A 27,149-nucleotide genomic window follows, 5' to 3' on the forward strand; every position below is an offset into this window, starting at 1 on the left:
AGCATTTTTTTGTAGTAGATAACAAGTTTTTTATTTTTGCATTAATACCATTTATTTTCATGCTGTTGACACCTGGCTTAGAAAAGGCCATGGCACATGTTAACACAGGAAGTCTGATGGTGTCACTTGTTCTTGCAGCTTTGCCTCTGCTCCAGCAAAGGCTGTGTTAAACTTGTTATGCTTCTCTCTGTTTAAATCATTGGTTTTGCAGTTATTTCCCTGGGAAAACAAAACGTGTCTTGTTTGCATCCATTAAGTTCAAGGAAGCGTCTAATTTTTATATCTATTGCATAGTCTTTCAATGTCTTAAGTCACCTACTTACAGTGAATGACAGCTCATGGGTAACATAAATAATTTGCTGTGATCCACTAACAGAAACAACTAGGCTAGCTTTTGCGCGTGCTCATGCATAATGAAAGTCACAGATACAGTTACAGAACCTAATTGCACATCACTGTCAGCTTGAGTCCCCACCTGGGAATCACATTTCGTGCTCATTTCACTTTCAGACAAACAGGCCTCTCGCTTTTATTGGGTCTAAAGAGTTGCCGTGTAGGATTAGCCCAAAAAAGGTCTGCTCTGAAAATAGAGAAAAACTGTAACATGCTTAGATACAGGATTAGAGATCCAGATATAAAGTGTTTGTGGAAGGCTATGTATTTGATATTTGTTTCAGCTTCTGGGATTTTTCTGCTGCTTATGCATCCTGGAGCTGCTTCAGGTAAGAGAAACAACCCTCATGAATTTGTTTTCTAAAGTGCATTTATCAACATGATGAATGATTTTTTTTTTACATTCTTTCTAATGCCACTATGGAAGAAGTCCCAGAAGGGAGTGCAGATCTTATTCTCAGTGAAGAAATAGACGTTGGCGTATGTCCTGAAGGAACCTACTTCAACCAGCAGCTTTGTTTGGATTGTCCTTCTGGTCATTTGTAAGTCATCAATTACATTTGAAACTTTAGGACTGGGTTTACCTTTTTTAATGTGGGAGACAGGAAATTAACAATTTATGTTGTTTTGCCTACTTAAACATTTTCTGCTCTAAAGCTGCCCTGGCAATGTTTCTGCACCTAATCGATGTCCAGCAGGAACATTCAACCTCTACACGGGGAAAAGCAGCATTGGTGACTGTAAGGTAAAGCTCCCATTCATATCTCTTGGATTCATTAGCCTTAATAGGAACAATTTACATAAAAAAACACTTTCCCCAGCTTTTTGACTTGTCATGGCATTAAATAAAAAAATAATCAAAGAGAAACTTTTTCTAAGCAATTAACAATAAAACGTTACAGTGCTTTCAAAAGTACTGATACAACTTCAGCCTTTGCTCATTTTATCACTTTACAATCACAAATTCCAGTGTATTTTTTTGGGATTTCATGGGATATGTTGTGACCAAAACGAAGTAGTGCGTAATAGTAAAGTGGACGGAAAACCATATATGACATTCAAATCTTAAAGGTTCGGTGTGCATTTGTGTTCATGACTACCCCCCCCCCCCTTCTCTTTAAAAACCCCTAAATGAAATCCAGTGCAAATATCTGCAGCTTGTCATTAATTAGTAAACGTAGGCCAAATGGTTAAAAGTTTGCCCAATATTAACGGACTTCAGTTTTTAAGAGAACATTATTTAATAAACCTAAGGTTTATTGTGGATTATTGTAATGAAAAGGAAGCAAAAAGGTTATCCTATAAGAGCCCTTGTTTTGTCTCACATGAGAACAGTACAATACAACAGAACAATATAGCAATTATTATTATGTGAGACTAACCTGTTGGTTTGGGAAAGATGCTTTATTTTGGCTAAATTATAAATTTCAGCTAATTAGTAGTAAGCAAAGCAAATTTCAAGGCAGGTTCGGGCTACTTTGGCGAGAGAGCACTGGTGCCAAAAAGCAAGATCATAAAGACCGAGGAACAGACCAGGCAATTCAGGAGTAAGGTTTCAAGGACCTGAAAAGCAGGGTTGGGTTATAAAATGATATCCCAAAGAGTAAACATCTCCCAGAATACGGTTCAGTTTATCATCTAACAACAGAGAGTATGGTACCAGTGCAAACCTACCAACATATGGCTGTCCACATAAAGACAGGAGGGTATTAATTAATGAAGGAGTCGATATAATCGGCTGGTCGTCCAAAATGCTGCAGTATGTATAGCAGAAAATGCTGCAAACCATCCATACCGGGAAACATGGCAGTTGGTGGTGATTTTTCAGGAGGGAAAGAGAAGCTGGTCAGTGTTTGCAGCAAGTTAGATGAAGCCAAATACAGGGAGCTGCATGAAGAAAACCTGCTAGAGGCTTCAAAAGACTCAAGATAGAGGTGAAGGGTCACCTTTCAGCAGGGCCACAGCTCTAAACATGCAGTAGAATATTTTAGATAAAAGCATGCTGACAATCAAGATCTAAATCCAGTTGGAAAAATCTGTGGAAACATCTGAAAACTTCTGTTTATAGATGCTCCCCATCTATTCTGGCTGTGCTTTAGTTATTTTGCTCAAAAGAATTGGTAAGCATTAGTCAGTCACCAGGTGTGCAAAGCTGATGGTAACATACCCCCAAAGACTTGAAGGTCTAATTACTGCATTAGGTGGTTGTGCGCCGTTTTAAATCAGGAAGCGGAATATTTATACTTGTATGAATCAAGTTCTTTTAAATGTGCTCATTGCTGGGTGCTTCATGTTGCAGCCCTGTTTCCCAGGCCTGATCAGTTCAGAGGACCGAGTGGATTGCCGGCTGTGTCCCGCAGGCTTTTCATGTGACCCGGCCAATGGAAGACTTTATCCATGCCCAGCAGGACAACATTCACCCGAGGGAGTCCTACAGTGTCTGACCTGCCCTTTTGATTCTGTTTGCACGTTTGGGCTCCCTTATAAGGTCACCATCAACCATTAAAGACATGAAAAGAATAGAAAACACTTTTACAGTTTGACACAGAAAGAGAAAAAGTACCCGTTTTCTTTATGTTTTTTTATATACCCGCAGTGTGGACCTGGAAAGGAGCCCAACGTGGATCACACTGAATGTATGGACTGCTTCCCAGGTTTTTACTCTACTGTTTGCACCGCTCAGTGTCTGCAGTGTCCAGCAGGTAAGTGCTTCTATAAAATATTACTTCTCTGTCTGAACTGTTTCTTTTTTATATTTAAAAGTTAAACCCCATAAATGTTTAACTCTTAAACATTTTGCTGCTGTTAGTCTGCCCCAGGACAGCTGTGGTGACAAACACAGCTCATCCCCGTCAGGGTGTGAATGTGTAACCTGACTCTAGCCATATGGATTTTGCTCCGCCTAGCTTCACTCACATCCATCTGGGACCTCTCCATAGGAATTGCCTTTATTGAAGGCTGGGCCTTATCAAAAATTCTTGCATATGATTGGATAAGCCACTTGTCTGTCATCTTTATCGACGTGCTATTTCAACCACTCACACCGAAGCTAACCCGTGACGCTGATGAGAGCGACACAGGAAAAAACAAAACTTTTTTTTTTTTTAAATGTGTTTGCGGCTCTAGTGGCACACGTTTTATTGACAGTGAGCTGACAGGAAGAGGTGGGAAGACAGGCGGCAAAGCGCCGCGGGTCGGAGTCGATCCTGGGCTGACTGCGTTGAGGACTAAAGGCCTCCTAATATGGTTCACGCTAACCGCTCCGCTACGGACGCGCCCCGGAAAACAAAACTTGCCAAATCCGGCCGGGAGAAGGGCGAAAACATCGTTTCCACCAACAAAAGCCTTCAGAGCCGTTCTCTGATGTTCTTTTAATGAAACAATATTAGGTAGATTGGACAACACGGAAGAAATAGCAGCATCAATGTTAACGCTTGCTTCCTCGATGCGAGCAGCCATTGTCTGAATCAGTCTCATGGTCGCTTCTCCACTACGTCACATCTATGAAACTCCAGCCCTGCATCCTGATTGGCTGGACAATAAAATTGGTTGGAGAAATCACTCTCTATGGGAGAGGTCCCAGATGGATGTGAGGGAAGCTAGGCGGAGCTAGGCAGAGCGATATAAATCTGCCTAGGGTCAGGTTAGTGAATGTGTGCATGAATGGGTGAATGACTGACTTTAGTGTAAAGTAATTTAGGCAAGGCAAGGCAAGGCAAGGCAAATGTATTTATATAGCACAATTCAGTACAGGGACAATGCAAAGTGCTTTACATGATTAAAATATAGCAAATTAAAACAGAATAAAAGCAAGTAGGAATAAAATGTAGATATTAGAACAAAGAAGTGGTGATTCAGTTAACTAGAACAGTTGAAGGCAATCCTAAACAAATGTGTTTTTAATCTTGATTTAAAGGAACTCAGGCTTTCCGCACCTTTACAATTTTCTGGAAGTTTGTTCCAGATAAGTGGAGCATAGGAACTAAATGCTGCTTCTCCTTGTTTAGTTCTGGTTCTAGATATGCAGAGTAGGCTGGAACCAGAAGACCTGAGTGGTCTGGAGGGTTGATACACCGATAACAAGTCTGTGATGTATTTAGGTGCTAAGCCATTCAGGGATTTATAGACTAGGGTCGTCAGATTTGGTAAAGCGCTATACACGTACAAGCCATTTGTCATTTACCATAAATGTGTCTTCTGTAGGAAGTTACTGTCCAGAAAGCGGGATGTCACAGCCGTTCCCCTGTCCTCCTGGTTGGTCCTCCACACCTGGACAGATGTCCTGCCGTAGTTGTAATGAAACATCCTTGGAGTGTGGGGGGTCTGTGTCACCCCGTTGGAGCCAGTCTATCCACAGAACTGGTCAACCCGGCACCTGTAGACCAGGAACCTACAAACCTGCAAAAGAAGATGGAACTTGTATTGTCTGTCCAAACGGTTGGTATTAACCATGAATATTTTAGCTGGATATTTTTGTTGTTGTTCCTGGAGGAAACCAAACATGTGTTGGTTCTTATTTATCCCCTTTGATAGGTTATTATTGTGTGGGAGGTTTGGCAGTACCCTGTCCAGCTGGGACTTACGGCCCCAAGGAAGGTCTGCAGAGACTGAAGGACTGCGCAATCTGCCCTGCTGGTACAGTTCTAACAAAAGCAAGCCTTCTAAATGGTTTCAAGTCCAAAGGTTTGCACAAAATCTATGGGCTTGAAAGGTTCCAAGTCATTTCCCCCCCCCATCTTTAGATACATCAGCTTACCATACAGGCCACGTCCTTTACAAAATGTTCTTCTCATCTATAAATACTTTTCCTCAAGGGTTTTACTGTCTGGAAGGGAGCTCACAGAGACCTACCTCCCAGTTCATCTGCCCACAGGGCTATTACTGTGAAGAGGGCACCGCCACCCCTCATGGGTCACCTTGTCCTGCTGGAACATCAGGGGAACAACTGGGTCAGACAAGTAGGGCAGCCTGCAAAAGATGCAAAGAGGGACGCTTCTGTCCTGCAGGTTAGTCTTTGTTCTGATGAAACTCACTTCACCGGAGCAACAGATTCTGAGATGCAAATAAAATGTGTCCCAGAAAGCAAATGTGTGCTCGCTTGAAGATCCCAACCCCACACACAAAGATAGATAAAAACTGCAATGTGAACAGTGCTGCTTTTTTATAATGCACAGTAGCTGTAACAGTTGAATGAGGTCTTTCCAAATGTTTGATTCTATGTGTTTTACATTAAACAGGCTCTTCAGGTCCTGGTTTGCCCTGTGCTAGAGGAAGGTTCTGCCCAGCCGGCACATTGGAGGAAGTGACCTGCCCATCAGGCACCTTCACCCCTCATCAAGGAGCAATAAGTACGTTTTCTGCATTTGCAGTTCAGTGAACATACAACAGGAACGTCACATTAATTGTGGGGATTTTAATTATTTATTTAAACAGCGTTAAACCACTGAATCTTTTTAAAAGAGAACAAATGAGTGTTAGAATTTACTGTGGATATTCTCCAGTCCCCACACTGTTATAACTATACAAACAGACTCAAATATGTCCATAAACCTCCGTTAATATTTGCAAATGGCCCTCAGCAAATAGTCTGGTTCCTACGTATTTTGGAGCCATTAACAATGTCCAGAAATAATTCTGGTTTGACATTCACCACTGTTCTTAAGAAGACTGAAAAAGATCCACTTTCTACAGTGCTCCACTACTACTGGCAACAAAACATATCTTGAGCATGAAAAAACTGCCATTGTTTTTTTTTATTGTTATTGTAAGGGAAGCAAGACAAACAATGCCTGTAAGAATAGCTGAACAGACCAAAAGACAAAGGTTATGTGCAAATATTATTAAAGAGTCCAGTATGGTTCATTAAGTGCACAGTGTCATCTGGATGTGGATCGATATGGTTAAAAATAACTTGAGAGTCAGGAATAATGTATAACAACTACAACAACAAAAAGAGAAAAACCGTCCTTAGTTGAAGTCATACCGATTAGGATTATAATAATAACGAGGGTTATTTTATTAAATTATGGTTTGCTTTTAACCACTTGGGAATGTCAGGTCCAGAGCAAGCCATCAAAGGTGCGGATGGTGCAGTGCAGACACCCCAGGGGTACACCCTGACCATTTTCCCAAAGGTTAACCTTAACCCATATCGGGCAGCTCTGTCCTGCTCTTTTGTTGTTGTATAAAAGGGTGTTAAGATTATGTATCCCCAATCTTGTGTGATGCGTTAAAAAAGACACGGCAGAGCAGCATACAAACCCCCCTCTGCCATGCTTATCGTATCCTTTGTTTATTACATATTTTCTTTTAAACATTATTTTGTTTAATTCCTTATTCCATTGTTTTGCTTATTTTAATGTAATGCATTAAAATACAATGTCGTCAGTTTGCCGACGTCACCCCCCCCCCCCCCACCCCCCCCCCTCCACCCCATGATCGCAACAATAAAAGCTAGGTCTAGTTCAATGGGGCTCTACCAAAACAGTTGATACAATATCCAACCTGAATGATGGTAAATTATGAGATTTACTGATAGCTACAAAAAGATGTGGTCAGGTGTATGTGTACATTTGAGCCAGAATTTTTTTTTTTTTTTTTTAGCAATAATAGAAGTTGTGTTCTGTGAGCTCATTGCACCCTAGAATAAAAAAAAATAAAAGCCACAAATTAGTAAGATATTAAATTACAACTGATTACAGCATGAGTATATGTAAACATCTGACAGAAACTGTACATACATACATCTACTTGTTCTTTTTGGAAATCAGATAAAGAAGGGGCAAACACCAGCAAGGCTTTGAATGTATATTAAAAATTAATTGCATTGTTGTTTGGTTTTTAGAGTATTTGATGTCTAAATTTTGCATACATTTCATATAATTTACTCTTTACATTCCACAGTTATGCAAAGAATAATTAATATTGTACTATTCAAATCTATCAGGCAAAAAATTCACTGATTACATAAGTTACTGAGTTGCTAAAGATTCACACTAGGAATCATAATGTGCAGACGAGAAACGGCAATAGATGAACGAAAAAGAGGGCAAACACAAACAAACTACGGTAACTATAAAGAAAAACAATCATAAAATAGAGTCAGCAACTGACAAAATGATGGATGACAAAAAAACAAAATAACAACCTCGCAATCAAAGTTATTAAAGGCGGTTTATGTAACAGATATCTCGGCAGAGAAGACACACGCATACATTAACTTCAGCAATCTAACTTTTTCCTCCAGGTGTGAAGGATTGCCTGAAATGTCCAGCTGGTTTCTACTGTCCAGAGGGGACAAGTGACCAGGTGCCCTGTCCACCAGGCTCCTTCAACCCCTTAGAAGGGCAGGATGAGGTGGACGATTGCAGAGAATGCTATGCAGGAAAGGCTTGCACACAGATAGCTCTAAGAGCTCCTGATGTAGACTGCATGCCCGGGTAAACATTAGTTCAGAAACAAGAAAGTCTTTTTTTGTCAAGAATGCTGTTGTATACTCATGGTTGTGGCACTGCAAACGTGGTGAGGTTGAAAACTTGTAACGTATTTGTTTTCCTAGGTTTGTGTGTCCTCCTGGCTCATCAAAACCCAACGCGCCAACCAATGCCTGCCCACCGGGAACGTTTAGCAGTCGCATCAACCTTACTGACCGCTCACAATGTGAGCTGTGTCCAGCACAATACGCCTGTCTAAGAGGTTACATTTTCTTTATCTGTTCAGCTGCTTTTTAAAAGGACTTACATCAGGACAAAATATTTTAAAACATGGGGCGAGTGGTGGCCAAGTGGTTAAAGCACAAAGCTTCGGTCCCAGAGGTTCTGAGTTCAACTCCCACAAGCTGCCATTCTGGGTCCCTGACCAAGACCCTTAACCCCAGATTGCTCCCCAGCACCGCACAGTGGCAGCCCACTACTCCCCAAGGGGATGGGTTAAGATGCAGAAGTGAATTTCTCCATTGTGAGATCAATAAAGTTCAATTATTATTAATTCAATAAAATTGTCTTACAGAGCTTGGTGATGTCTCACTCTAATTTACAGTGCCTTGCAAAAGTATTCGATATACGTTAGTATATTATATTTTGATTTATTGTGATAGAGCAACAAAAATATGAGCCTAATTGTGAATTGCATACACCTAATCTTGTTTCCGTGTAGAAGATACTACTAAATAATATATATATATATATAAATATATATATATATATATATATATATATATATATATATATATATATATATATATATATATATATATATATATATATATATATATATATATATATTGAATCCAATTACCTTCAGAAGTCAACTAATTAGGGAGTTCAGTATAGATCCTGCTCTTTTGTAAATACCATCGAGATTTGTTTGAGAGCTTTAGTAAACCGTATTTTGTGTTGTTTGAAAACACAAAATTACAGCTACAGAAAATATGTAGAAGTTAGAAGCGGTAACATGACAAAATCTGTGAAAGTTTAAGGATAATCAATTCTATTGTAGGGCACTGTAAATGCATCCCCGGCATTATTTACAGATTTAATAGTTGATGATTTATCATCTTTCCTGCATATCATTACACTTCATTGCTCCATTTTCTTACTGTAAAAGCAACGTTTTAATTTCTACCGTATTAGGAACAGGTGGCATCCAAAGGCCTCCGCTCCTTTGTTTCGCTGGCCATTACTGTCCTCCTGGAACGATGTTTCCGACGCAGTACAAGTGTCCGGTGGGGACATGGAGCAGTCAGAGTGGGCTGGAGGCTGAAACGGAGTGCCAGCCGTGCCCTCGAGGCTGGTACTGCCTGGCCGGGTCTGCAGCTCCATCAGGCCGGTGCAACTCTGGACACTACTGTCCTGAAGGTATACGCTAAGAAGGTCAAAGGCACAGGCAGTAAAGTTTATACGTCTGCGTTTAAAGGACGAGCTTATAGAATTGTCTTTTTAAATATTTTAGCAACATTTTTAAAACGTTTCAAATGTGCTGTAACCGTGAGTCGCTCGCTTGGATATGACTGTGGTGATTTTGCCTCCTAAGGGACAGCATATGGCACCCAGTACCCTTGCCCCGCCGGCACCTACAGCATACAAATGGGCAACAGATACAGAGAGGACTGCTTGATTTGTCCCGAAGGCTCGTTCTGTCAGCTGGGAACCTCCAAACCCTCACCTTGCCCCCCGTACGTAAGCAGAATATCAGAATGTCGACGTGCGACTGAAGGGAATGAAGCAGGCGTAACACCTCCTGTATGATCCAGTAAAATTCACTTCCACACTGTCTGTCAGCTCTTCATTTCGCCGCCTGAAAGGAGGTCGAAGGCTGGAGGACTGCTCTCCTTGCCCTGCTGGCTATTTCTGTCCCCACTCAGCCACTATCAGCCCCAAAGTCTGCGGAGCTGGCAGCTACTCTGTAAGACCCCATTAAACCACAATCCTGTGTGACTGGGCGACTGACAGCATGAGTGGAAACCAGCACTGGTGTATTCCCATCATTCTAGACATGGTGTTGATTGTCCTATTTTTAGATTGCATTTGCCACCCACATGCAATCATCTCATATTACTCACCTGCTATGTACATCTGTAAATGCCTGTGGAAGGGTAGTATAGTGCTTTTGTTACAAAATATCACCGTTTTGCCTTCTCGGTTTGAGGCAGGCTTTATGTTCCAGCCTTTTCCAGGTTGAGTCTTTCTTTCTCTCAAGTTATCAGTGTGCATTTCGCTGTCTCCCACCTCCGTACCAGTTGATATCTTTAACTTCGACTCCCTGAGCGTCTTGTCTGTATCTCTTGTGTGAAGGACGAGGGCTCTGCAGAGTGCTCTCCATGCCTCCAGGGGCACTACTGCAGTAATGAGACCACCAGCGAGGAGGCCATGCTGAGTGTCATGGTGTGCCCACCTGGTTTCCTCTGCTCGCAAGGTTTGGCCAGGGAACCTCAGAGATCAGCCACGCTCTGCCCTCGAGGTTTCTACTGCCCCGGGGGAGGCATTGTAAGTTCTGCAGCGTGTGATATGGGTAGAAAAATAACTATATTGAATATAGATAAAAGCATGCCAAGAAGTGTAAATATTCTGCCTGCAAATTTTAACGCACAGGACCCCAACCCTGTCCCGTGCCCTAATGGGACGTACAGTGCATCTCCTGGTCTGCGTGATGTGTCCCAGTGTGTCCAGTGTCCCGAGGGGAAGTATTGTTACACCCGGCAGCCTCAGGAGCAGCCGATCACCGGGCCTGTAAGAAGAAAAAAACTTATTTAAGAGGAAACACATTAATTACTTTGCAACCTAATGAACGGATGTGGGCAAATTTGTGAAAGTGCAAAAACAAATGGCTTATAATAATTGAATCTTTGACTGCAGAAGCATAATCTTACCCAGAAAAATATGGAAAAATCCAATATTGAATTTCAGACTGTTTATTCCGAGATGGGGAAAAATCCAATGTGAAGGAATTTTTTTAACAATGTCACTGGTGGCGCATCAGCTGGTAAACCATACAAATGTGTCTCATATAAATGCAATTTACAGGTACTTTGCTTTTTAAAGATGGATATTAGTTTCTATTTGCTCCTAATTAGTAGTCTGCGACTTTCCATTTTGCTGATATATGAATGTGGCGAAGTGGCCCTATTTTTTTAAAAATGAGAAAAAGGAAGAAAACAGCTGTGTAGTGACAAGGATGAAATTACTGTCTTGCATCTTGGCCTTATTAGAAGATGTACAATTTTCTATTTTGCCCCTTTCTTGAATTGTGGTTGCGGGCTGGACAGAATCCTTCTAGGGGCCGCAAACAGCCCACAGGCCACCCTAGTCAAAGATGCCCTAACACAGAGAAAAAGTGCTCCCATATTAAATGTTTGATTATTCACATTTTCAGGGTGAGATTATACCCCTGCAATAAATTAGAATTTTCTTTTAAGGTTTTTTTGCACATTTTTTACCAGCCTTGCCAGTAAATCTATTATGATTTTTAGTGACTTTCACACATAATTTTTCTTAATTTAATTTTTACATTTTTATAGTTATATTTACAGATGAGCATTTTTCTATATTCTTCTGATTAAGACTGAGCCGTGTCCTGACGGGCACCATTGCCCTCCGGGTACCGGCTACCCCTACACGCATCCCTGTCAAGTTGGCAGTTTCAGGAACAACAAGCTTGGTCACACTGGAGAGGCCTGCATTTCATGCCCGTCTGGGCATTTCTGCAACAAACTGGGAACCGATCGGCCTTTACTCTGCCCTGAGGTGGGACCTGCCGAGCATGGATTTCTCTCGCATTTTCCACGTTTCTTCGAAGATAGGAGTTATAGATTCTTAAGTTGCTCCCGTGTTCTATAAAAGCTCAACTAACATCAGCTCTGCTCTCATTTATTACTTATTCCAGGGGTTTTACTGTCCAGACGGCACTTCTGCTCCCAAGCCTTGTCCTGAGGGAACTTACAGCTCGCGCTCTGCTCTCAGCGAGCTCTCAGAGTGCACCTCTTGTGGCGGCGGCCAGTTTTGCACCGGGGTTGGACTGACAGAGCCTTCTGGAAGCTGCAAAGAGCGTTTCTACTGCAGAGTGGGAGCCAAGTCTGCAGTAAGATGATGCTATTTCTGTAAAAGAAGCAGCAGTGCTTAGCTTTTGATATTTCAAATATCACGATACAATTTTCAGCACTTTATAAAATGAAGTGAATTTTCACCTGATGTTTGTGCGCTTTTTATTTATGCCTAGACTCCAGTTGATGGACCAACGGGAGGTTTATGCCCCCCTGGGGGTTACTGTCCTCAGGCTTCAACCTCTCCCCTCCCCTGTCCGTCTGGCACTTTCAGCAACAGCACTGGCCTCAGCAGCCCTGAGGAGTGTGTTAGCTGTCCGCCTGGGTAATTCAACTCATTCTGAATCCCCTTTTTTTGATAGCAGATGGATTATTTTGATTTAGAATCACATCTTCGCTCTTCCCGTTACAGTTTTTATTGCTTAGGTTCCAACAATACCTCGCCTTCAGGACCTTGTTTTCCTGGTTTCTACTGTACCGTGGGATCTTCTTCACCGGTCCAGAATCAAGTAGAAGAAGGTTTTTATTCCCTGGAGGGGGCAGCCAGGCCAGAGTCATGTCCTCTAGGCACTTTTCAGCCGGTAGGAAGTGATAACTACATACAATATCAATGCTGAGATAATGATTGTGCTTAACTTGCCTATAAAACGTCTCCCCAGCGTCGAGGTGCAGGTTCATGTGTGGCGTGTCAGGAAGGCAGGGTGTGCAATCGAACAGGCTTGGCCCAGCCACCAGTCTGCCCCACAGGACATTACTGTCCTCCTGGTTCCTCTGCTCCACGGCCCTGCCCTTCAGTCAGTATCTCCGTCTCTCAGTTTGTTGTTCTCCTGGTCTGTGATATCACTTCTGTTCACCTAATAATTACAAATGCTTTTCTGAGAATAAGAGAATAAGCCCTGACCAACAGGCTTAGGGCCCTAATAAATCTGATCTGCACCAAGCTTCCTGCACTTCCATTACGTCTGCACCACTGTTACCAAAAAGAAAAGACTTGTTTATTACTCCATCGACTGCGGTTATGAACCGTTAAGTTTGTCAACTTCCTGCTCCGTGCAGCAACCTAAGAACCAATCTTTATTTAATTTGTATTTTTGGAAACGTTTTAAATGTGTGTGCGCGTATGGGGTCAATTATTTTGATATGCATTGTACTTTTTCCTTGTAAATGCTTTTCATGCAGATGATGGTGAATAATCTGATATTTCAGGGCACTTACTCTGATCAGCTAAGTGGCGGGGATGTGAAGCACTGTCGACCGTGTGAGGCAGGTTCGTTCTGTAGCAGAGCTGGCCTCGCCGCACCTCAAGGTCTCTGTGACCCGGGTCACTACTGCACCTCTGGAGCCACCACAAGCGCCCCTGTAAGTTCCAATAAAAATATTCAAAAAGAGTCAGACGTGTGCTTTTAAATTACGTCGATAGGCATTGCCAAAAAAAAATTATTCATACCTCTTTGACTTTCAGACGACTCCTTATTAATAACTGGGGTGCAGCTATGTTAAATTTAATCTTAGTATAAATCTAGCAGTTCTGGGAAGGCTTCAGTGGTTTGGACACTCGTGAACAAACAGCATCACGAAACCATCAATACCAAGCTTTAGAGAAGTTAAAGCAAGGTTAAGCTATAAAGCCACATCCAAAGCTTTAAACTCTTTGTGGAGCACTCTTCAATCCAACATCCAAAAAATGGTAAGGCTATGGCACAACCTACCAAGACATGGATGTCCGCCTAAACTGACTGGAGGTCATAAATCCAAGAAGCAGCTAAAGAGCCCATGGTCAGCTCCCAAAGAGCTGTACAGATCCAAGCTCAGGTGGAATTATCTGCAGACATGTTTACTATTAGTTGAAAGCCTAAATAACCGTAGAACGAGTAGAAGGCTCTGTTCTGAGACCAGAATGTTACGTGAGGAGGAAAATTAGCTCTGCAGATCACCCTGAACACACTCTTCCCACCTTCAGAGGTGGCAGCTTTATGCTGAGGGGACATTTTTCGTCAGCAGGCCTAAGGAAACGGGTCAGGCTGTAGGAAAGAGGGATAGGGCTAAATTCAAGGCAAAGATGGAGGAAAGGTTGTTAGAGGTTTCAAAAGACTTGAGACTGGGGTGGAGGTTAACATTTCCTAAAGACAAAGCTCCTAAAACATACAGCCAGAGATACAATGGATCGGTCTTTTAAAGCTGTGGCCCCCAGACTGTGGAATGCTTTGCCTTCATCTTTGCCTTGACTCTGTTCATTATTTTAAGAAGCAGTTGAAGACCCACTTGTCCTGACTGGTTTTTAGTTGTTTTTTAAATGGTTTTGTGCCATGATGTAGAATTTATGCTGTTTATGGTTTTTTATGGAATTTATGGTTGTTTTTATTGTGAAGCCCTTTGTGGTTTTTAATCCTCTGAAAGGAGCTATATATATATATATATATATAAAGTTTACTTACTTGCTTTACTTAATATAAAGCATTGTTCTATTGGGGCTAAATGCATTTATAACTTTCAAATATTCAGTTGTTACAAATGCTGAAATACTTGTTTCTTTTTTTCCCCCCTTTACACTTATATACTACAGTTTGTTGATCTATCACATAACAATATTGATAAAATACATTGTGGCTTGCAGTTGTAACGCCACAATATATGAAAACGTTTAAAAGAACGTAAACACATTCACAAGGCACCGTACATTTACCCTAAAGAATGTTGTTCGGATGTCTTGGTGTGGTAAATTGTACCTGCGTATTCCGTCATGTGGATAAAATCTTTTACAATCTGTCTGCCAGGTGGTTGTTGGCGATTTGTGCCTGTAATTCAGTTTTGCTCAAGTGAGGCAATTTGTCAGCGTGGTGCCGCGTATGAGCGAGCGGGAGGGGGGTAGAGAAAGAGGAGAAACAAGATAATTAAAGAGGGATAAATGTCCTGCTTTTCTAAGCAGAATCAAGCTGCACACAGCTCTCACATTTCTACACCCTTTGGCATTAATTTTCATGTCGACCAACATGAATACAAATAATAATAAAAAAAAATGTTTTTCTGTTTGTATTTGGTCAATTAAAAGCTGCAGCTCTTCATTTGAAGAAGCTGTTGATGTTGCGTAGGAAACGAATGACAGGCACCAGCCTCGACTGCCCACATCTCTAGCTTTAAAGAACATTCGAGATGGAGCCAACATGATCGGAGTCCATCATGTTTTGACATCCAAGATTTTTTTTTCTCTCTCAAAGATAAAGTTTGAGGATGTTCTGAAGATATCCAGTTATCTTCAGTTTAGCTTTCTGGAAATTAAATTTGAGAAGCCAACACACTGTCCTAAAAAGTAGACTTTTCTGAACTCCTACAGGTAGCTGTGGCCACTGGAGGCGTGTGTCCTGCAGGCCACTTCTGTCTGCGAGGGACCAAGTTCCCACGGCAGCACCCCTGTCCTGCAGGGACCTGGAGCAGCTCCGTAGGAGGCCAGAACCCGTCCTCCTGTTGGGGCTGCCCACCTGGATTCTACTGCAACAGCACCGGACTCAGCCAGCCTTCGGGAATATGTGACACGGGTATTTGTTTGTCCATCAACAATGTGCCTTATTCTAAAAAAAAAAAAAATGATTATAGTGTTATTTAAAGGACATTAAATGTAATATGTTTTAGCATGAATTATTTAGATCAGTTTTCCGATTCATTTTATGTTTTTTTTTTTTTTTATAGGTTATTACTGTTCAGGTGGGGCAATGTTGTCAAAACCCTCTGATGGAATAACAGGCGACATTTGTCCAGCTGGACACTATTGTCCCCCAGGGTCAGCTTTTCCAATCCTTTGCCCTGATGGGACATACTCAAACAGCACAGGTATGCCACACAAACATGAATAAATAACACACACAGGCTGCATATCCTTTCTAAAACGTAATATTTGAAAATGGCAGCTTGTCTTAACCTTCTATTGATTGTTTTTTTTTGTGAATAAAGGGGCAGAGGTGTGTGATGAATGTCCCTCTGGGACGTACTGTCTGTCCGGAGAGGGCGTCCAGCCCTGTCCAGCGGGTCACTACTGTCTTGGTGGGGGAGTGGAGGGCATCTTGCCCTGCCCCCCTGGCACATACAGCTCTCGGTTTGGTCTACGTCAAGTGGAGCAGTGCCTCATTTGTCCAGCAGGTGGGAGTGTTGTCACATAGTTTTGGGCGCTACCTCTCAGCACATTGGTATTCTGCACATAAAATGTGCTGCTGGAATGGATTTTAATTTGTTAAGCTGCAATTTATTTACTGGTCGGGCTGAAACTAATTGATAAAAATTAAAGGCAATAATTCAGAGTTGCGTCGTATTTAATTAACTAAATGAGAAATATATTATGATGTGATGAGGGTTTGTTATGAACACTTCATGCGTTACAGCCAATGTTTCCTGCAGGTCTCTACTGTGATGACTGGGGCCTGTTTGAGCCTACTGGACTCTGTCAGTCTGGATACTACTGCATAGCAGGTACAATACATACACAGCACCTCAAAAAAGTATTCCACATATATTCCTGTATATGTTTTTTTAACCGTGTTTCACAAATAAAAATCTGCAAAGTGTTATTTTAAACCACTCTATTTACTCATCCTTTTTAGCAAAATAGCTGAAACTCAGTCGTACTGGACGGATGAAGAGCGTCTGTTAATAGCAAATTTGCAGTCTTGTCACAGATTCTCAGTTGGATTTAGGTCTGCATCTTGACCGGGCAACTCTTGCACATGGGCACGATTCAATCTAAGATATCACTCCGCCGCTTCGTCTGTATGTCAAGAATCGTTTTGCTGCTGCAAGGCGAACCTCTGCCTTGGTCTCAAATCTTTTTGCTGCTTCTGTATTTAGATGCATTCATCATCCTGACACCTCTTCCCCATCCTTGCTGAAGGAAGGCCTCCACAAAATGCTGCTGTCATCACTCCAGGCATGGTGTTTACGGGATGATTTCAGAATCATAATACCGGAGCACTTTCTGCCATGTTACCTGCGTTCCCTACCTGGATTGTGTGGCAGACAGGACTTTCTTATGGCTTTTTTTCTTCAGCCTTTTTCTTCTTGCCAGCACTCCACAAAGGCCAGAATTGTGGAGTACGTAACTAATGGTTCTCCCAACTGAGCTGTGGATGTTTGCAGCACCTTCAGACTTAGCATAGGCCTCTTGGCATTTAGTCATCAATTAGGTGACTTTTGAAAGGGCTGGAAACAAACGCATGCCCAGTTTTCAGAGTTTTTAATTTTATTTCTTCTGGCACCACAGTATGCCCACAAAGTTGGAATAACCTGCTCAGTATGACTTCCTGTGCAAACTAAAAGACCTGTTGCTTTAAAAACAGCGCTATGCTAAAGTGGATCTGATGAGTACACTAAACTGAAATGCTCATCTGTGCAAGGTGTGAACTTTGACAACCCTGATGGGAACTTCAGCACGGGAATCGGAGGAGCATGTCCGCAGGGGAGCTACTGTCCTGAGGGCACCAGTCTCCCTCTGCCCTGTCCGCCTGGGACTTACTCCGACAGGTTTTTATTAAAACTAAACGCTGAAAACTAGTATTTATCACCAGGTAAACCCTACCGGTTTGTGCTGATGTTCTTGACATTTCCTCCGCTCGCAGGCTTTATCTGACAGAAGCCGCTGGCTGCAGTCCATGTCCAGCGGGTCAATACTGTGGCACCGCAGGACTCAGCAGTCCATCTGGTCTGTGTCAGGCAGGATCCTACTGTCCAGGTGGAGACACGGCAAGAACAGGTAGGAAGCAGGAATACTGATGTCTTTGTCTGAGTTTCCTTGTCTGGTGGTTTTCTCACCTTTGAAGTTGAACACAGCAAGGATTAACATAAAGGCTTTGTTGATCTCACATTGGATAAATTCACATGTCACATCGGCTCAGTAATCAGTAGTCATAGGAAGGAGGAGTACTCAAGCTTGAAATCAGGGATGCAATAGATGCAAGTACTGAACGAACTTGCATCTATTACCGACTCATTAGATTAAAGGCTAAAAGTAGTGATAATTTTATTGTCCGTCTATTACATCTAAATAAAACCTCTTCCCCAGGCTCTGAAGGAGGACTTTGCCCAACAAGTCATCATTGCCCCGAGGGAAGCTCCACCCCAGTCGCCTGCCCCGCTGGAACCTACAGCAACCTCACAGGTCAGCCAACGTGCTCCCGGTGCCCGGCAGGGTATTACTGTCCGGAAAAGACTGACAACTTCACCAAGTTCCCCTGTCCCCCTGGGTTCTACTGTCCTGATGGTACGAAATGCTATCAGTCATGTGCATCTTGAAAAACTGCTGGAATAGAAAGCTATATTTAGCTTCCTGCTGCACTGATTTATAGCGTCTGCTTCAGTAAACCTCTTTCCTCAGCTTTGTTGCAATGTCCAAATGGAATGGGTTTTTTTGCCTAAACTATGCATTATATGTATAGGAACTAAGCATGCCACCCAGTTTCCTTGCCCCCGTGGGTACTACAACCCGGAGCCCATGACTCAGAGTCTGGACAGTTGCCTCCCTTGTCCTCCAGGACACTACTGTGAGAAGGAACGACTAACCAAAGTGTCTGGAAAATGCAAGGCTGGTGAGTAATGGCGTCTTTGTTCATTTCTTCCGAGCACATGGTCACAGTCACGCAGCCCAGTTTCCCAGTGTCAGGACTTTGTCTTCCGTCCCGGCCTGTTTTGGCTTCAGGGTCAGTCAAACCGGTCCAAAGCAGACTGCAAGACTATGAAGAAGAGAACAAAGAGTGCGCATGAAGCATGAAACACGAAACATCGCCACAGTGGCAGCATTTGAGTAGCAACAAAAGCTTCTGAATAATTTTTCTGCATATCATTTATTCATGCAGAAGGATGCACAGGAGAAATGGCCCTCTCCTTAGTCATATTCTACCCACATCTCTCAGGCTGGAACTTGAAGTACGCCTGTCTGGTTTATTAAGTCATCTCCTTCCTCAACAGTGACTCATCCCTCTCACCTTGCTCTGTGTTGCTTTTTTTTTTTCTTTTTTCTTTTTGCAATATTAAATTTCTCTTTTTAACCCATGCTTTGAAAGTCATCACATAATGCCTGCTTTGCGTGGTTTTGTCCTTTTTGTTCTTCTCAGGTTGGTTCTGTGTGTCGGCAGCTTGGAACTCTCAGCCCTTTGACCTTGATAATTACACAAATGCCAACTGCCTGTGCCCAGCTACCTCCACAGGGGGGCGCTGTCAGGTGGGCTTTTACTGTCCTCTGGGCAGCTCTGAGCCTACACCTTGTCCACCGGGAACCTTCTGTAATAAATCAGGTATACAGATTCTAATAGGAGATCTTCTTGTCCCCATAACAGCTTTTAATCTCCGTGATAAATAGTTCTCATGGTGACACTGGCAGATCTCTTATAAAAACAGTGCCTTCAACAGTACTTTTTACATCTTGTTATTTCACAGCCTCAAACTTTAGTTTATTTTAATTGAGTTTTATTTAATAATGCACAAGGGATGCACTCAGTGGGCCTTTCTTATGCATTTAACCATTTCATTTTTAGAAGATCCAGAAACAAGTACAACATGTCGTAAATGTTGTTAAAGCTTACTTTCATTGTCTGGTTTTATGTTTGAAATTGCATCTAAAAACTGCTTCTGTATGTAAAAGAGTACTTTGATCTCAACAGGTGACAGACAGAATCAGACTAGTAGTCTTTCTTCTAAGCAACCTTATTGTCTGCTTGATATTTGCTGAATTGTTATGACCCCATTTGTAAATCAACCTTGAATAAAACCATTTGCCAACTGCATAAACATAAACACGAGCAACAGATCTCTGCAACTCATCCAAAGTTACCTTGGCTTCTTGGTGGATTATTTGATTAATGTTGTCCTTGCTGCATATGTCACTTTATCCGGAAGGCAATGTCTTGACAGATTTGCATTGGTGCATTCGAGCATGGCTCTGGGAAATTTTTTAAGGTTCTCCTCCATTTTCTAATTAGGTGACTTCAGAAGGCAGTTTGTTTTGCTGGATTTTATTTAGGTTAGCAAAGTAAAAGGGACTGATACAAAATTCACGGCAGACTTTTCAGATTTTTATTTGTAAAAAAAAAAAAAAAGTTAAACAATGCATTATTTTCATTTCACTTTCCAACTATTTTAACACAAGATTGCACCTTATACCTTCAGCTTTGTGGTTATAACAAAATCAAATGTGAAAGAATTCAAGTGATATGAATACTTTTCAAGGGACTGCAATGTTAATGCGAAACATTAAAACTCTTATTTTGGCTGTCTTAATTGCAGATGTAAAATTGGGAATCCATGATACAGAAATTATTTCTTTGTATAGTGCAACCAGTTTTTTTTGTTGTTGTTGTTTTTTAAGAAAAGTCTAGATGCAGTGTTGCATTACCTCCTCTTTTAGCAATACCCTGTCCTCAAATTTTGGAAGAAAAGTCGCACAGGATTCTTCCTTGAGGTAGTAGGACTCCTGCTGTTCAGCACCGCAAGACTCCCTTTGTTGTTGCTTTTCATTTCAAAGTGCTTTCCGTGTGTGGCAGCTCGGAAATGCGGGCAGGCCAATTTTACACACAGCTCCAACAAAGTTACATCTTAAAGCTTTAACGCATTAGCAAACCCCGTATCTCCCCTTGCCTGCCTCTTGCTCGCCGCTTTTCAGCTCTTTGTTGTCATTGAGCCGAAGGGCCATTCACACAAGTTGGTGCATAAAAATCTCTTTCAGACACAATAGTAGCTTTTCTTTAACTGAATAGTTTACCTTCTTTTATTAAAAGACTTTTGTAAAGAGATCGTTACATGGAGGACAAAATTACACTGTTTTTGTTTGTTTGTTTTGGAGTTTAAGACGTCTTGGGTTATTCAGAGGTTGTCTTTTATACCTCTACCTATAGAGCTGTGTTGTTTTGTGATATGAGCAGGGTGTGGAACTGCCTTTCTTATATAAATAAAGCCTTACTTGACTAGGACTTTGCATGGATGCCTGTTTTTTTTTTTTTATTTTTTTTTTTAGCTCCTGAGCAGAAATAAATCAGTTTCAGTGATGCCTTCATGGTTGTGGCATTAAGCCATGCCCTGTGCACAAATGCATCACCATACACCATCGATTCTTGAGCAGTGTGCTGATAAGAAGTTTGATGATCCCTCTCACTCTCCGGGCTAGAAAACATGGCTCTAAGAAGGGGGTTTTAAATTTTGACGGCTCAGATAGCTGGACAGTTTCTCACCTTTTTTTTTTTTATTCCAGCTAAAATGAGATCTGATACTGAGAGGTGGCAGCAGTGATGGCTCTTTGTTCATAATTCTTTTATCAGATTGTTTGCATTGGTTGTTGAACTGCACTTTACATAAATAGTTAACATTAAAACTATGCAACCTGAAATCAGTTATTTAGGATTAGGGATGTGATGAGAGAAAAGTTAATAAAAGAGTATATGGTTGAAACCGTAATAATTTTAGACAGTAAGATAAAAATACATTTCAACAGTATTTCATCATCTGCATTGATGTTATGATTGTGCACCTCCTACTCGATCATTGAAGATTCAGATACTGTGGTTTCTGGGTTTTTTGACAGTCACAGATACTTGTCCTAATTGGAGTCCCTGCCTTAATTTGCTGCTCAACTATGTTACATGATTGTACTTCAGCAGTAGTACTCAAGTGGTTCTCCTTTTATTGTACTCAAGTAATTGTGGTATCAACTTTAAGATGTAAATAGAGTGCTAAATACCAGCCAAAAATCATTATTTTTCAAGTGTACTGATGTTTTTTTTTTTAAGGAACTACAAAAAACTTTGCTGGTAAGCAGACACCAGAGAAACAGGCATAAGTGATAGGTTAGTTATCTGATTCTGAAATGGTAACAAGCAAAATTACACTAAACCCAATTTAACCAGGATCCAGTTGCAAATTTAAAAACCAGAGGGGCATACTAATTGTTGTGCTCGGTGTAAGCCAACTACTGCATTTTGGATAATAACAGTGTATTTCTTTGTTTGTAACATATTCAAACACAAAATGAGCATGCTCACTTGCATGCATTGTGCAGTACTATGTGTGGATATGATAAAATGAGGGGAAAACCATGAAACATTTTTTTCCTTTTTGAATACAACATCCTTATGAGATTTAAAGGTTAGGATTAGTGATTGACTTTTAATTTTCCTGCTTTGAATTTTAACTTCAAGAGATAAGATATTCTTTATTGATCCCCAGGGGGGGGGGAATTCAGTCGTTACACAGTTCAATATACAATGCAATGAAGAAAAGAACTAACAAGAAAAAGAAGTTATACCAGATGTAACAACAATAGATTAATTTAAGGCAGCATGAATTAGGGCTGGACGATATAGAAAAAAAGCATATAGATAAAATATAACACATATTGATCGACATAGACAATTGTCAACAAATTTAAAACATATATTTGAAGTGCAGCCCTGGCCATTTTATACTGTTGCTTAGCGACCTATTTTTAGATACAGAACACACAAACAATGAATTCAAACTGAACCCTTTATTCAACCAACTTTCTACCTTACATCAAGTTTTTAAAAAAGAAAAATTACTTGGGCCATTATTTTAGGAAGATGAATCTATTTAAAAAAGTTAAAATAATTTGAAAATCCCTGTTTTTGCTGGAGAGTATACTTAATTAATAAAATAGAAACATCTGTTTTTGCTGCATGAAGTCAAAATAAGTTTTTGATGTTATCCGAAGGTTTAGCTTTGCCAGCAGGACCGTGCTCTCCTGGGTATTATTGCGTTGGAGGAGCCACTGAGGCCAGACCAACTGATGGGGTGACAGGCAACATCTGCCCTCCTGGGACATACTGCGGTGAGCCCAGCTTTACTACCATAGAGTCTTTCTATCCTCTAGCTTGTTTATACAAGCAAACTAAAACTTGGGTGAAGTTAAAGTGCATGGGCAGGGGAATAGACACAGTGCATTTTTTCTTTCTTTTTATTCTGCCTTTTTAATTAAAAGTGAGTTTTTATGTCAATAAATAAACTTTATAAACTGTTCCTTGCAACCAAACTGAACACAGAGCAACAGATTACTTCTAAGGTATTGTGAAGGTCCTTTATTTTCTTTATCTACTCTATTGCTGGAAGTGAAAGTGCAAACTAAGTTAGATGGGTCATGGACCTGAAATGATCTAATGGATTTGGGTAGATAAAAAAAAACTCTTAAATTACCTGTCTTTATATTTGTGACTCAGCTGTTTCTTTTGTGTTCGCTTGTTGATAAAGTGCTGAACCCTGTGGAGTTTTGCCCATGCGTCCTGCCAAGTTTATTTCGCTATAAGTTACCGTGCCCTCCTCGATACCCCTGCAGTGGCAATTTATGTGCAAATAGGATGAATAATTAGAAGAATGACTGATGGGTTTCTTGACCTCTTTGTTTGTGCAGCGGAAGGATCAGGAGAGCCAGAGTTGTGTCCACCTGGAAGCTTCTCCCCTCTGTCTGGTCTGACTAATGTGGCTAGCTGTCAGCCGTGTACAGCAGGGTTCTACTGCGGAGGCGCAGGCCTCCGGACTCCTACTGGACCTTGCAGCCAAGGTCAATCCACACACTGTTTTCATGAGTTAGTTGTTTGCAAAAAAGTTTGCCCGCTTATTCCTTTACTTTGTTAAAGCCCTTGTGTTTTTACTGTACCTTTTATCTTGATTTACCCCCATAGGATATTGGTGTCCTCCGGGTCAGAGTGTAGCGACAGCTCTGGCGTGTCCTTCTGGTCACTTCTGCTTAGAGGGTAGCTCAGCTCCAGAGGCCTGTCCGTCAGGAACATACCAGGACAGAGACAAACAGGGATCTTGCATGATCTGTGAGGCTGGTGAGAGGGACTAAAACTATTTTATCTCTCCACAAAGAAGTACATTGCAAGTACATTGTTGAAAGATTTTTAATAAGTTATGACGCTGAGATAAAAATATACTTTCAGAAGTCTGAACATGTTTCGGTGGAAGTTGATTTATTATAGTAGTGCACTTTGCCCATTTGTATAGATCATCTACCGTACACTTAAATTACAGGTATATGTGCAAAACCTTTTTGCACCAACCTTTGCTCTGTTGCTTGCACATGCTATGCTGGTTTAAAAACAAGCTGCTCTCCTCTTTAAAGGTTACCACTGCGATTTGAGGTTGGGTCCTGTCAACACATCCTTGCCCAGACCCTGCCCTAAAGGACATTACTGTCCTGCAGGTACGGGCCTGGCCAACCAACACCCCTGCCCCATCGGCTCCTTCAACCCAAGAGAGCGTGCAGGCAGCCCAGCAGGGTGCGTCCCTTGTCCTGCCGGACGCTACTGTGCTTCTGTTGGACTATCAGAGCCAACAGGTGAGGTGGACGTAAATGTCCTGTCTTGTCTTTTAAAACGTTTATACAGTGGCAACAATCAGGTTTCCATTTTTGATATTTATCATGTACAGAAACATTTTTGAATATAAAAGTTTGGTTAGGTTTTCTACGGCCAACACATCTAATGTCTAATTTCATTGCGGCTACCTAGTTGTATGAATTGCAAAATTCACACTAAATAGCGACTGATCAAACAGCCGCATCCCTTTGCAGCATGGATAGGTCTGTGTTATCAGCGTAATTCACTTCATCTGTCATTGGTTATAGCTTTATCAAAGAGTCAATGTTAGCTTAAGCTTGTGCAGCACAATGCAAATATTACTATTGCAAACTACTGTTTATGTTATTATTATCTTTTATTATTATTTTATTGCATAATTGTTATTGCATTATTATTATTTTTTATTATTATTTTATTGCATAATTCCACTGTTTTACTATACATTTCTTTAGAAATTCAATGAAGTCATATTTGTTGTAGAGTGCAAAATGTTGGACTCTGACTGGTTTGCATTTTTTTTACCTGACATAGAACTAGCCCTGATATAGCAATAAAAATTGAGATTGTATGTGTTCATTCTACAAATGTGTAAATTGGTAAATGTGGTCTCTATAAAGGTCAGAAGATTTGTCTTGAATAGGTTACTGAATGATCTACATGTGTTATGTCCTTCCATCCGTAGGACCATGTCATGCTGGATATTTTTGCAAACTTGGGGCATCCTCTCCTTCCCCACAGGATGACTTCTCAGGCTCCTTGTGCCCACCTGGTCACTATTGCTCCTCAGGTTATTTGCCTGCGTTTCCTCAATAAACTTGTAGCTTTTCCATATATGCACTGCACCTTGTTAATGCATTGTTTTTTTTAATGTACTACACATAAACGTTACTTTCATATAAGTGCAATGCAGACAAATGCATAGTGAAGGACTTAATTAAAATGTTGGGCCATTATACGATAGGGCTGCAATGTATTATTCATGCTAATTACCATTTGGAGGCCATCAGCAAAGTTCTGACAACATGTATCTTTTGGCTTTGCTCTCCTGATGTCTTTGAAATAATCCCCACACATGCCCTCTTTTACTTGGCTGACCCATCTCTTAGAAATGCTGCTGCAGGGCAAACTGATTTGTTGTGAGTTTGCCAGCGCTGTGCCCGACACCCGTTGCTTCATAGGAGTGTCGTGCTTGTATACTTGCTCTTATATTCGGATCATACTGTGTGAAACATTGTCACACTGGATAATTTAGCAGAACACTGTGCAGGCATGGTTTTAGCTGTGTTTTCTTGTTTTGTGCAAACTGCTGTTTAATGCAGTTTTTCTTCATGTTGTATTAACAGGCACCGCCGCCCCCCAAGCCTGCCCTAAGGGAAGTTGGTCAAACAGCTCCGGCTTGCGCAGCCCGGAGGATTGTAAAGCTTGTTTGGGGGGATTTTACTGTGACTCTGCTGGCCTCACTAAACCCAGTGGATTCTGCAGTGAAGGGTACATCTGTGCTTTGTGTTTTCTGGATCCAAACAAGTCATCTCATTATTAATTTGATGCCATTTTGTCATATTTCCAATGCAGATATTACTGCAAAGAGGGAGCTGTCATATCTACTCCCACTGATGAAATTTCAGGAGGACCCTGTCCTGAGGGTCACTACTGCCCTGAGGGAACAGTTCAACCGCTGCCCTGTGATCCGGGGACTTATGTGGCTGTAACACATGCGAGTCGGTGTGAGCTTTGTCTCCCAGGATGGTTCTGTGTGTCTGGCTCTCTGTACCTTTGTCCTGCAGGTTCATAGATTTGTTTGTTTGTTTGTTTTGCACAACTTAAATAAAGATAAAACAAGTTCTTATCAAATCTAGGCTTATGCTTAGCTATGTCATATTCTTTTTTTTTTTTTTGACAAAACAGAAACAACAAAGCATATGCATTTTTTCCACATTTCTTCATTTCCATTGTTTTCTATCTTTGCCCTACAGGATTTTATTGTCCCGAAGGAACTGGATTTTCCTTAAAAAGCTGTCCAGAGGGCACGTATGGTCCAGATCCCGGCTACTGGTCCGTCTCCCAGTGCAGGCAATGCGACGGAGGCCATTACTGTTCTTCCAGAAATGCCACAGCTGTCACTGGGCCGTGCCAGGAAGGATATTACTGTTCACATGGAAACATCTCCCCACAGCCTCTCTCACAAGCTGCAGGTAAACAAATGTCTTTACACGGCATGGACTCCAAACTCCCCCCATTTACTATAGGTGACTGCAGATGTTGTTTTGCTAGTCTACATATATCAGTGCTCTTTTTAAGATGTGTGTGTCTCGCAAGGAGCAGGAGGAGGACCTTGTCCTGTTGGACACTACTGTCCCCAGGCCACCATCCATCCTCAGCCCTGTCCACCTGGAACATTCTCTAACATCACCAAAGTGGCCTCCAAGGTGACTTTGATTCAGCCTGACATACACCGGTCTTCCTTATACTGACAGTGAGGTTTTTACAAATTAAATTCTATCAGAATGATGCTTTTATTTAAAGGACCAATAAGGACACTTTCAAATCAGAACAACAACTGTTTCTTTAATAGTCCTGTTGCTGTGAAACTCCACTGTATCTTTATTTCCACAGGATAGGTATATAATGTTGTATTCTGTATTTCTGGTCCGTTTCTCTTATTGGCTTCCATGTTTGCAGGCTGCTGCTCTTTTGCCAACATAAAATACCAAATGCTGCGCTCTGTTTTGGGAACCCTGGGAACTTTCATATGATTGGCTCAGGAACCAGGAAGTAAACACGGGCTACGCACTGCAATGAAGTTGTACCGAGCCGTACCTCTAATTTTGAAAGGAGAAAAACCCTACATATACACATGCATACACATTGTTGATGGAGAG

The 27,149-nt window shown here is 41.4% G+C and overlaps 2 protein-coding genes across 2 annotated transcripts in view; both read left to right on the forward strand.

Annotated features, from left to right (window-relative positions):
* The first annotated feature begins 5 nt into the window (after positions 1-5).
* On the forward strand, positions 6-17,685 carry LOC105930047 (multiple epidermal growth factor-like domains protein 6). The gene is made up of 27 exons (XM_021319280.2): positions 6-935; positions 1,051-1,138; positions 2,693-2,881; positions 2,990-3,095; positions 4,597-4,830; positions 4,927-5,028; positions 5,208-5,399; positions 5,631-5,741; positions 7,640-7,832; positions 7,952-8,088; positions 9,024-9,248; positions 9,424-9,565; positions 9,672-9,795; positions 10,185-10,376; positions 10,482-10,619; positions 11,451-11,633; positions 11,773-11,967; positions 12,106-12,254; positions 12,342-12,510; positions 12,589-12,723; positions 13,136-13,288; positions 15,261-15,462; positions 15,614-15,754; positions 15,875-16,060; positions 16,316-16,387; positions 17,308-17,434; positions 17,530-17,685. The coding sequence occupies exons 1-27, from the start codon at positions 814-816 to the stop codon at positions 17,681-17,683; spliced, it is 4,161 nt and encodes a 1,386-aa protein (XP_021174955.2). The 5' UTR covers positions 6-813; the 3' UTR covers positions 17,684-17,685.
* Positions 17,686-17,808: 123 nt separating this feature from the next.
* The window catches only part of LOC105930046 (multiple epidermal growth factor-like domains protein 6), a 37,545-nt gene continuing 28,204 nt past the window's right edge, over positions 17,809-27,149 (forward strand). Inside the window, exons 1-12 of the mRNA XM_036150139.1 lie at positions 17,809-18,170; positions 18,346-18,495; positions 19,021-19,200; positions 22,626-22,742; positions 23,319-23,468; positions 23,590-23,742; positions 24,033-24,248; positions 24,953-25,057; positions 25,614-25,758; positions 25,843-26,054; positions 26,244-26,462; positions 26,587-26,696. Coding sequence (XP_036006032.1) covers positions 18,402-18,495; positions 19,021-19,200; positions 22,626-22,742; positions 23,319-23,468; positions 23,590-23,742; positions 24,033-24,248; positions 24,953-25,057; positions 25,614-25,758; positions 25,843-26,054; positions 26,244-26,462; positions 26,587-26,696 — 1,701 coding nt within the window. The 5' untranslated portion in view covers positions 17,809-18,170; positions 18,346-18,401. The remainder of the gene's footprint in view (positions 18,171-18,345; positions 18,496-19,020; positions 19,201-22,625; positions 22,743-23,318; positions 23,469-23,589; positions 23,743-24,032; positions 24,249-24,952; positions 25,058-25,613; positions 25,759-25,842; positions 26,055-26,243; positions 26,463-26,586; positions 26,697-27,149) is intronic.

Source organism: Fundulus heteroclitus, chromosome 18, assembly GCF_011125445.2.
Source record: "Fundulus heteroclitus isolate FHET01 chromosome 18, MU-UCD_Fhet_4.1, whole genome shotgun sequence".
Lineage (NCBI taxonomy): Eukaryota > Metazoa > Chordata > Actinopteri > Cyprinodontiformes > Fundulidae > Fundulus > Fundulus heteroclitus.

Coding starts and splice junctions, on each gene's coding strand:
- LOC105930047 (XM_021319280.2), top strand. CDS start 814: ATGGAAGAAGTCCCAGAAGGGAGTGCAGATCTTATTCTCAGTGAAGAA. Junction 11,968..12,105: donor GAGTGGGAGCCAAGTCTGCA/GTAAGATGATGC, acceptor ATTTATGCCTAG/ACTCCAGTTGATGGACCAAC. Junction 12,511..12,588: donor CTCTAGGCACTTTTCAGCCG/GTAGGAAGTGAT, acceptor ACGTCTCCCCAG/CGTCGAGGTGCAGGTTCATG.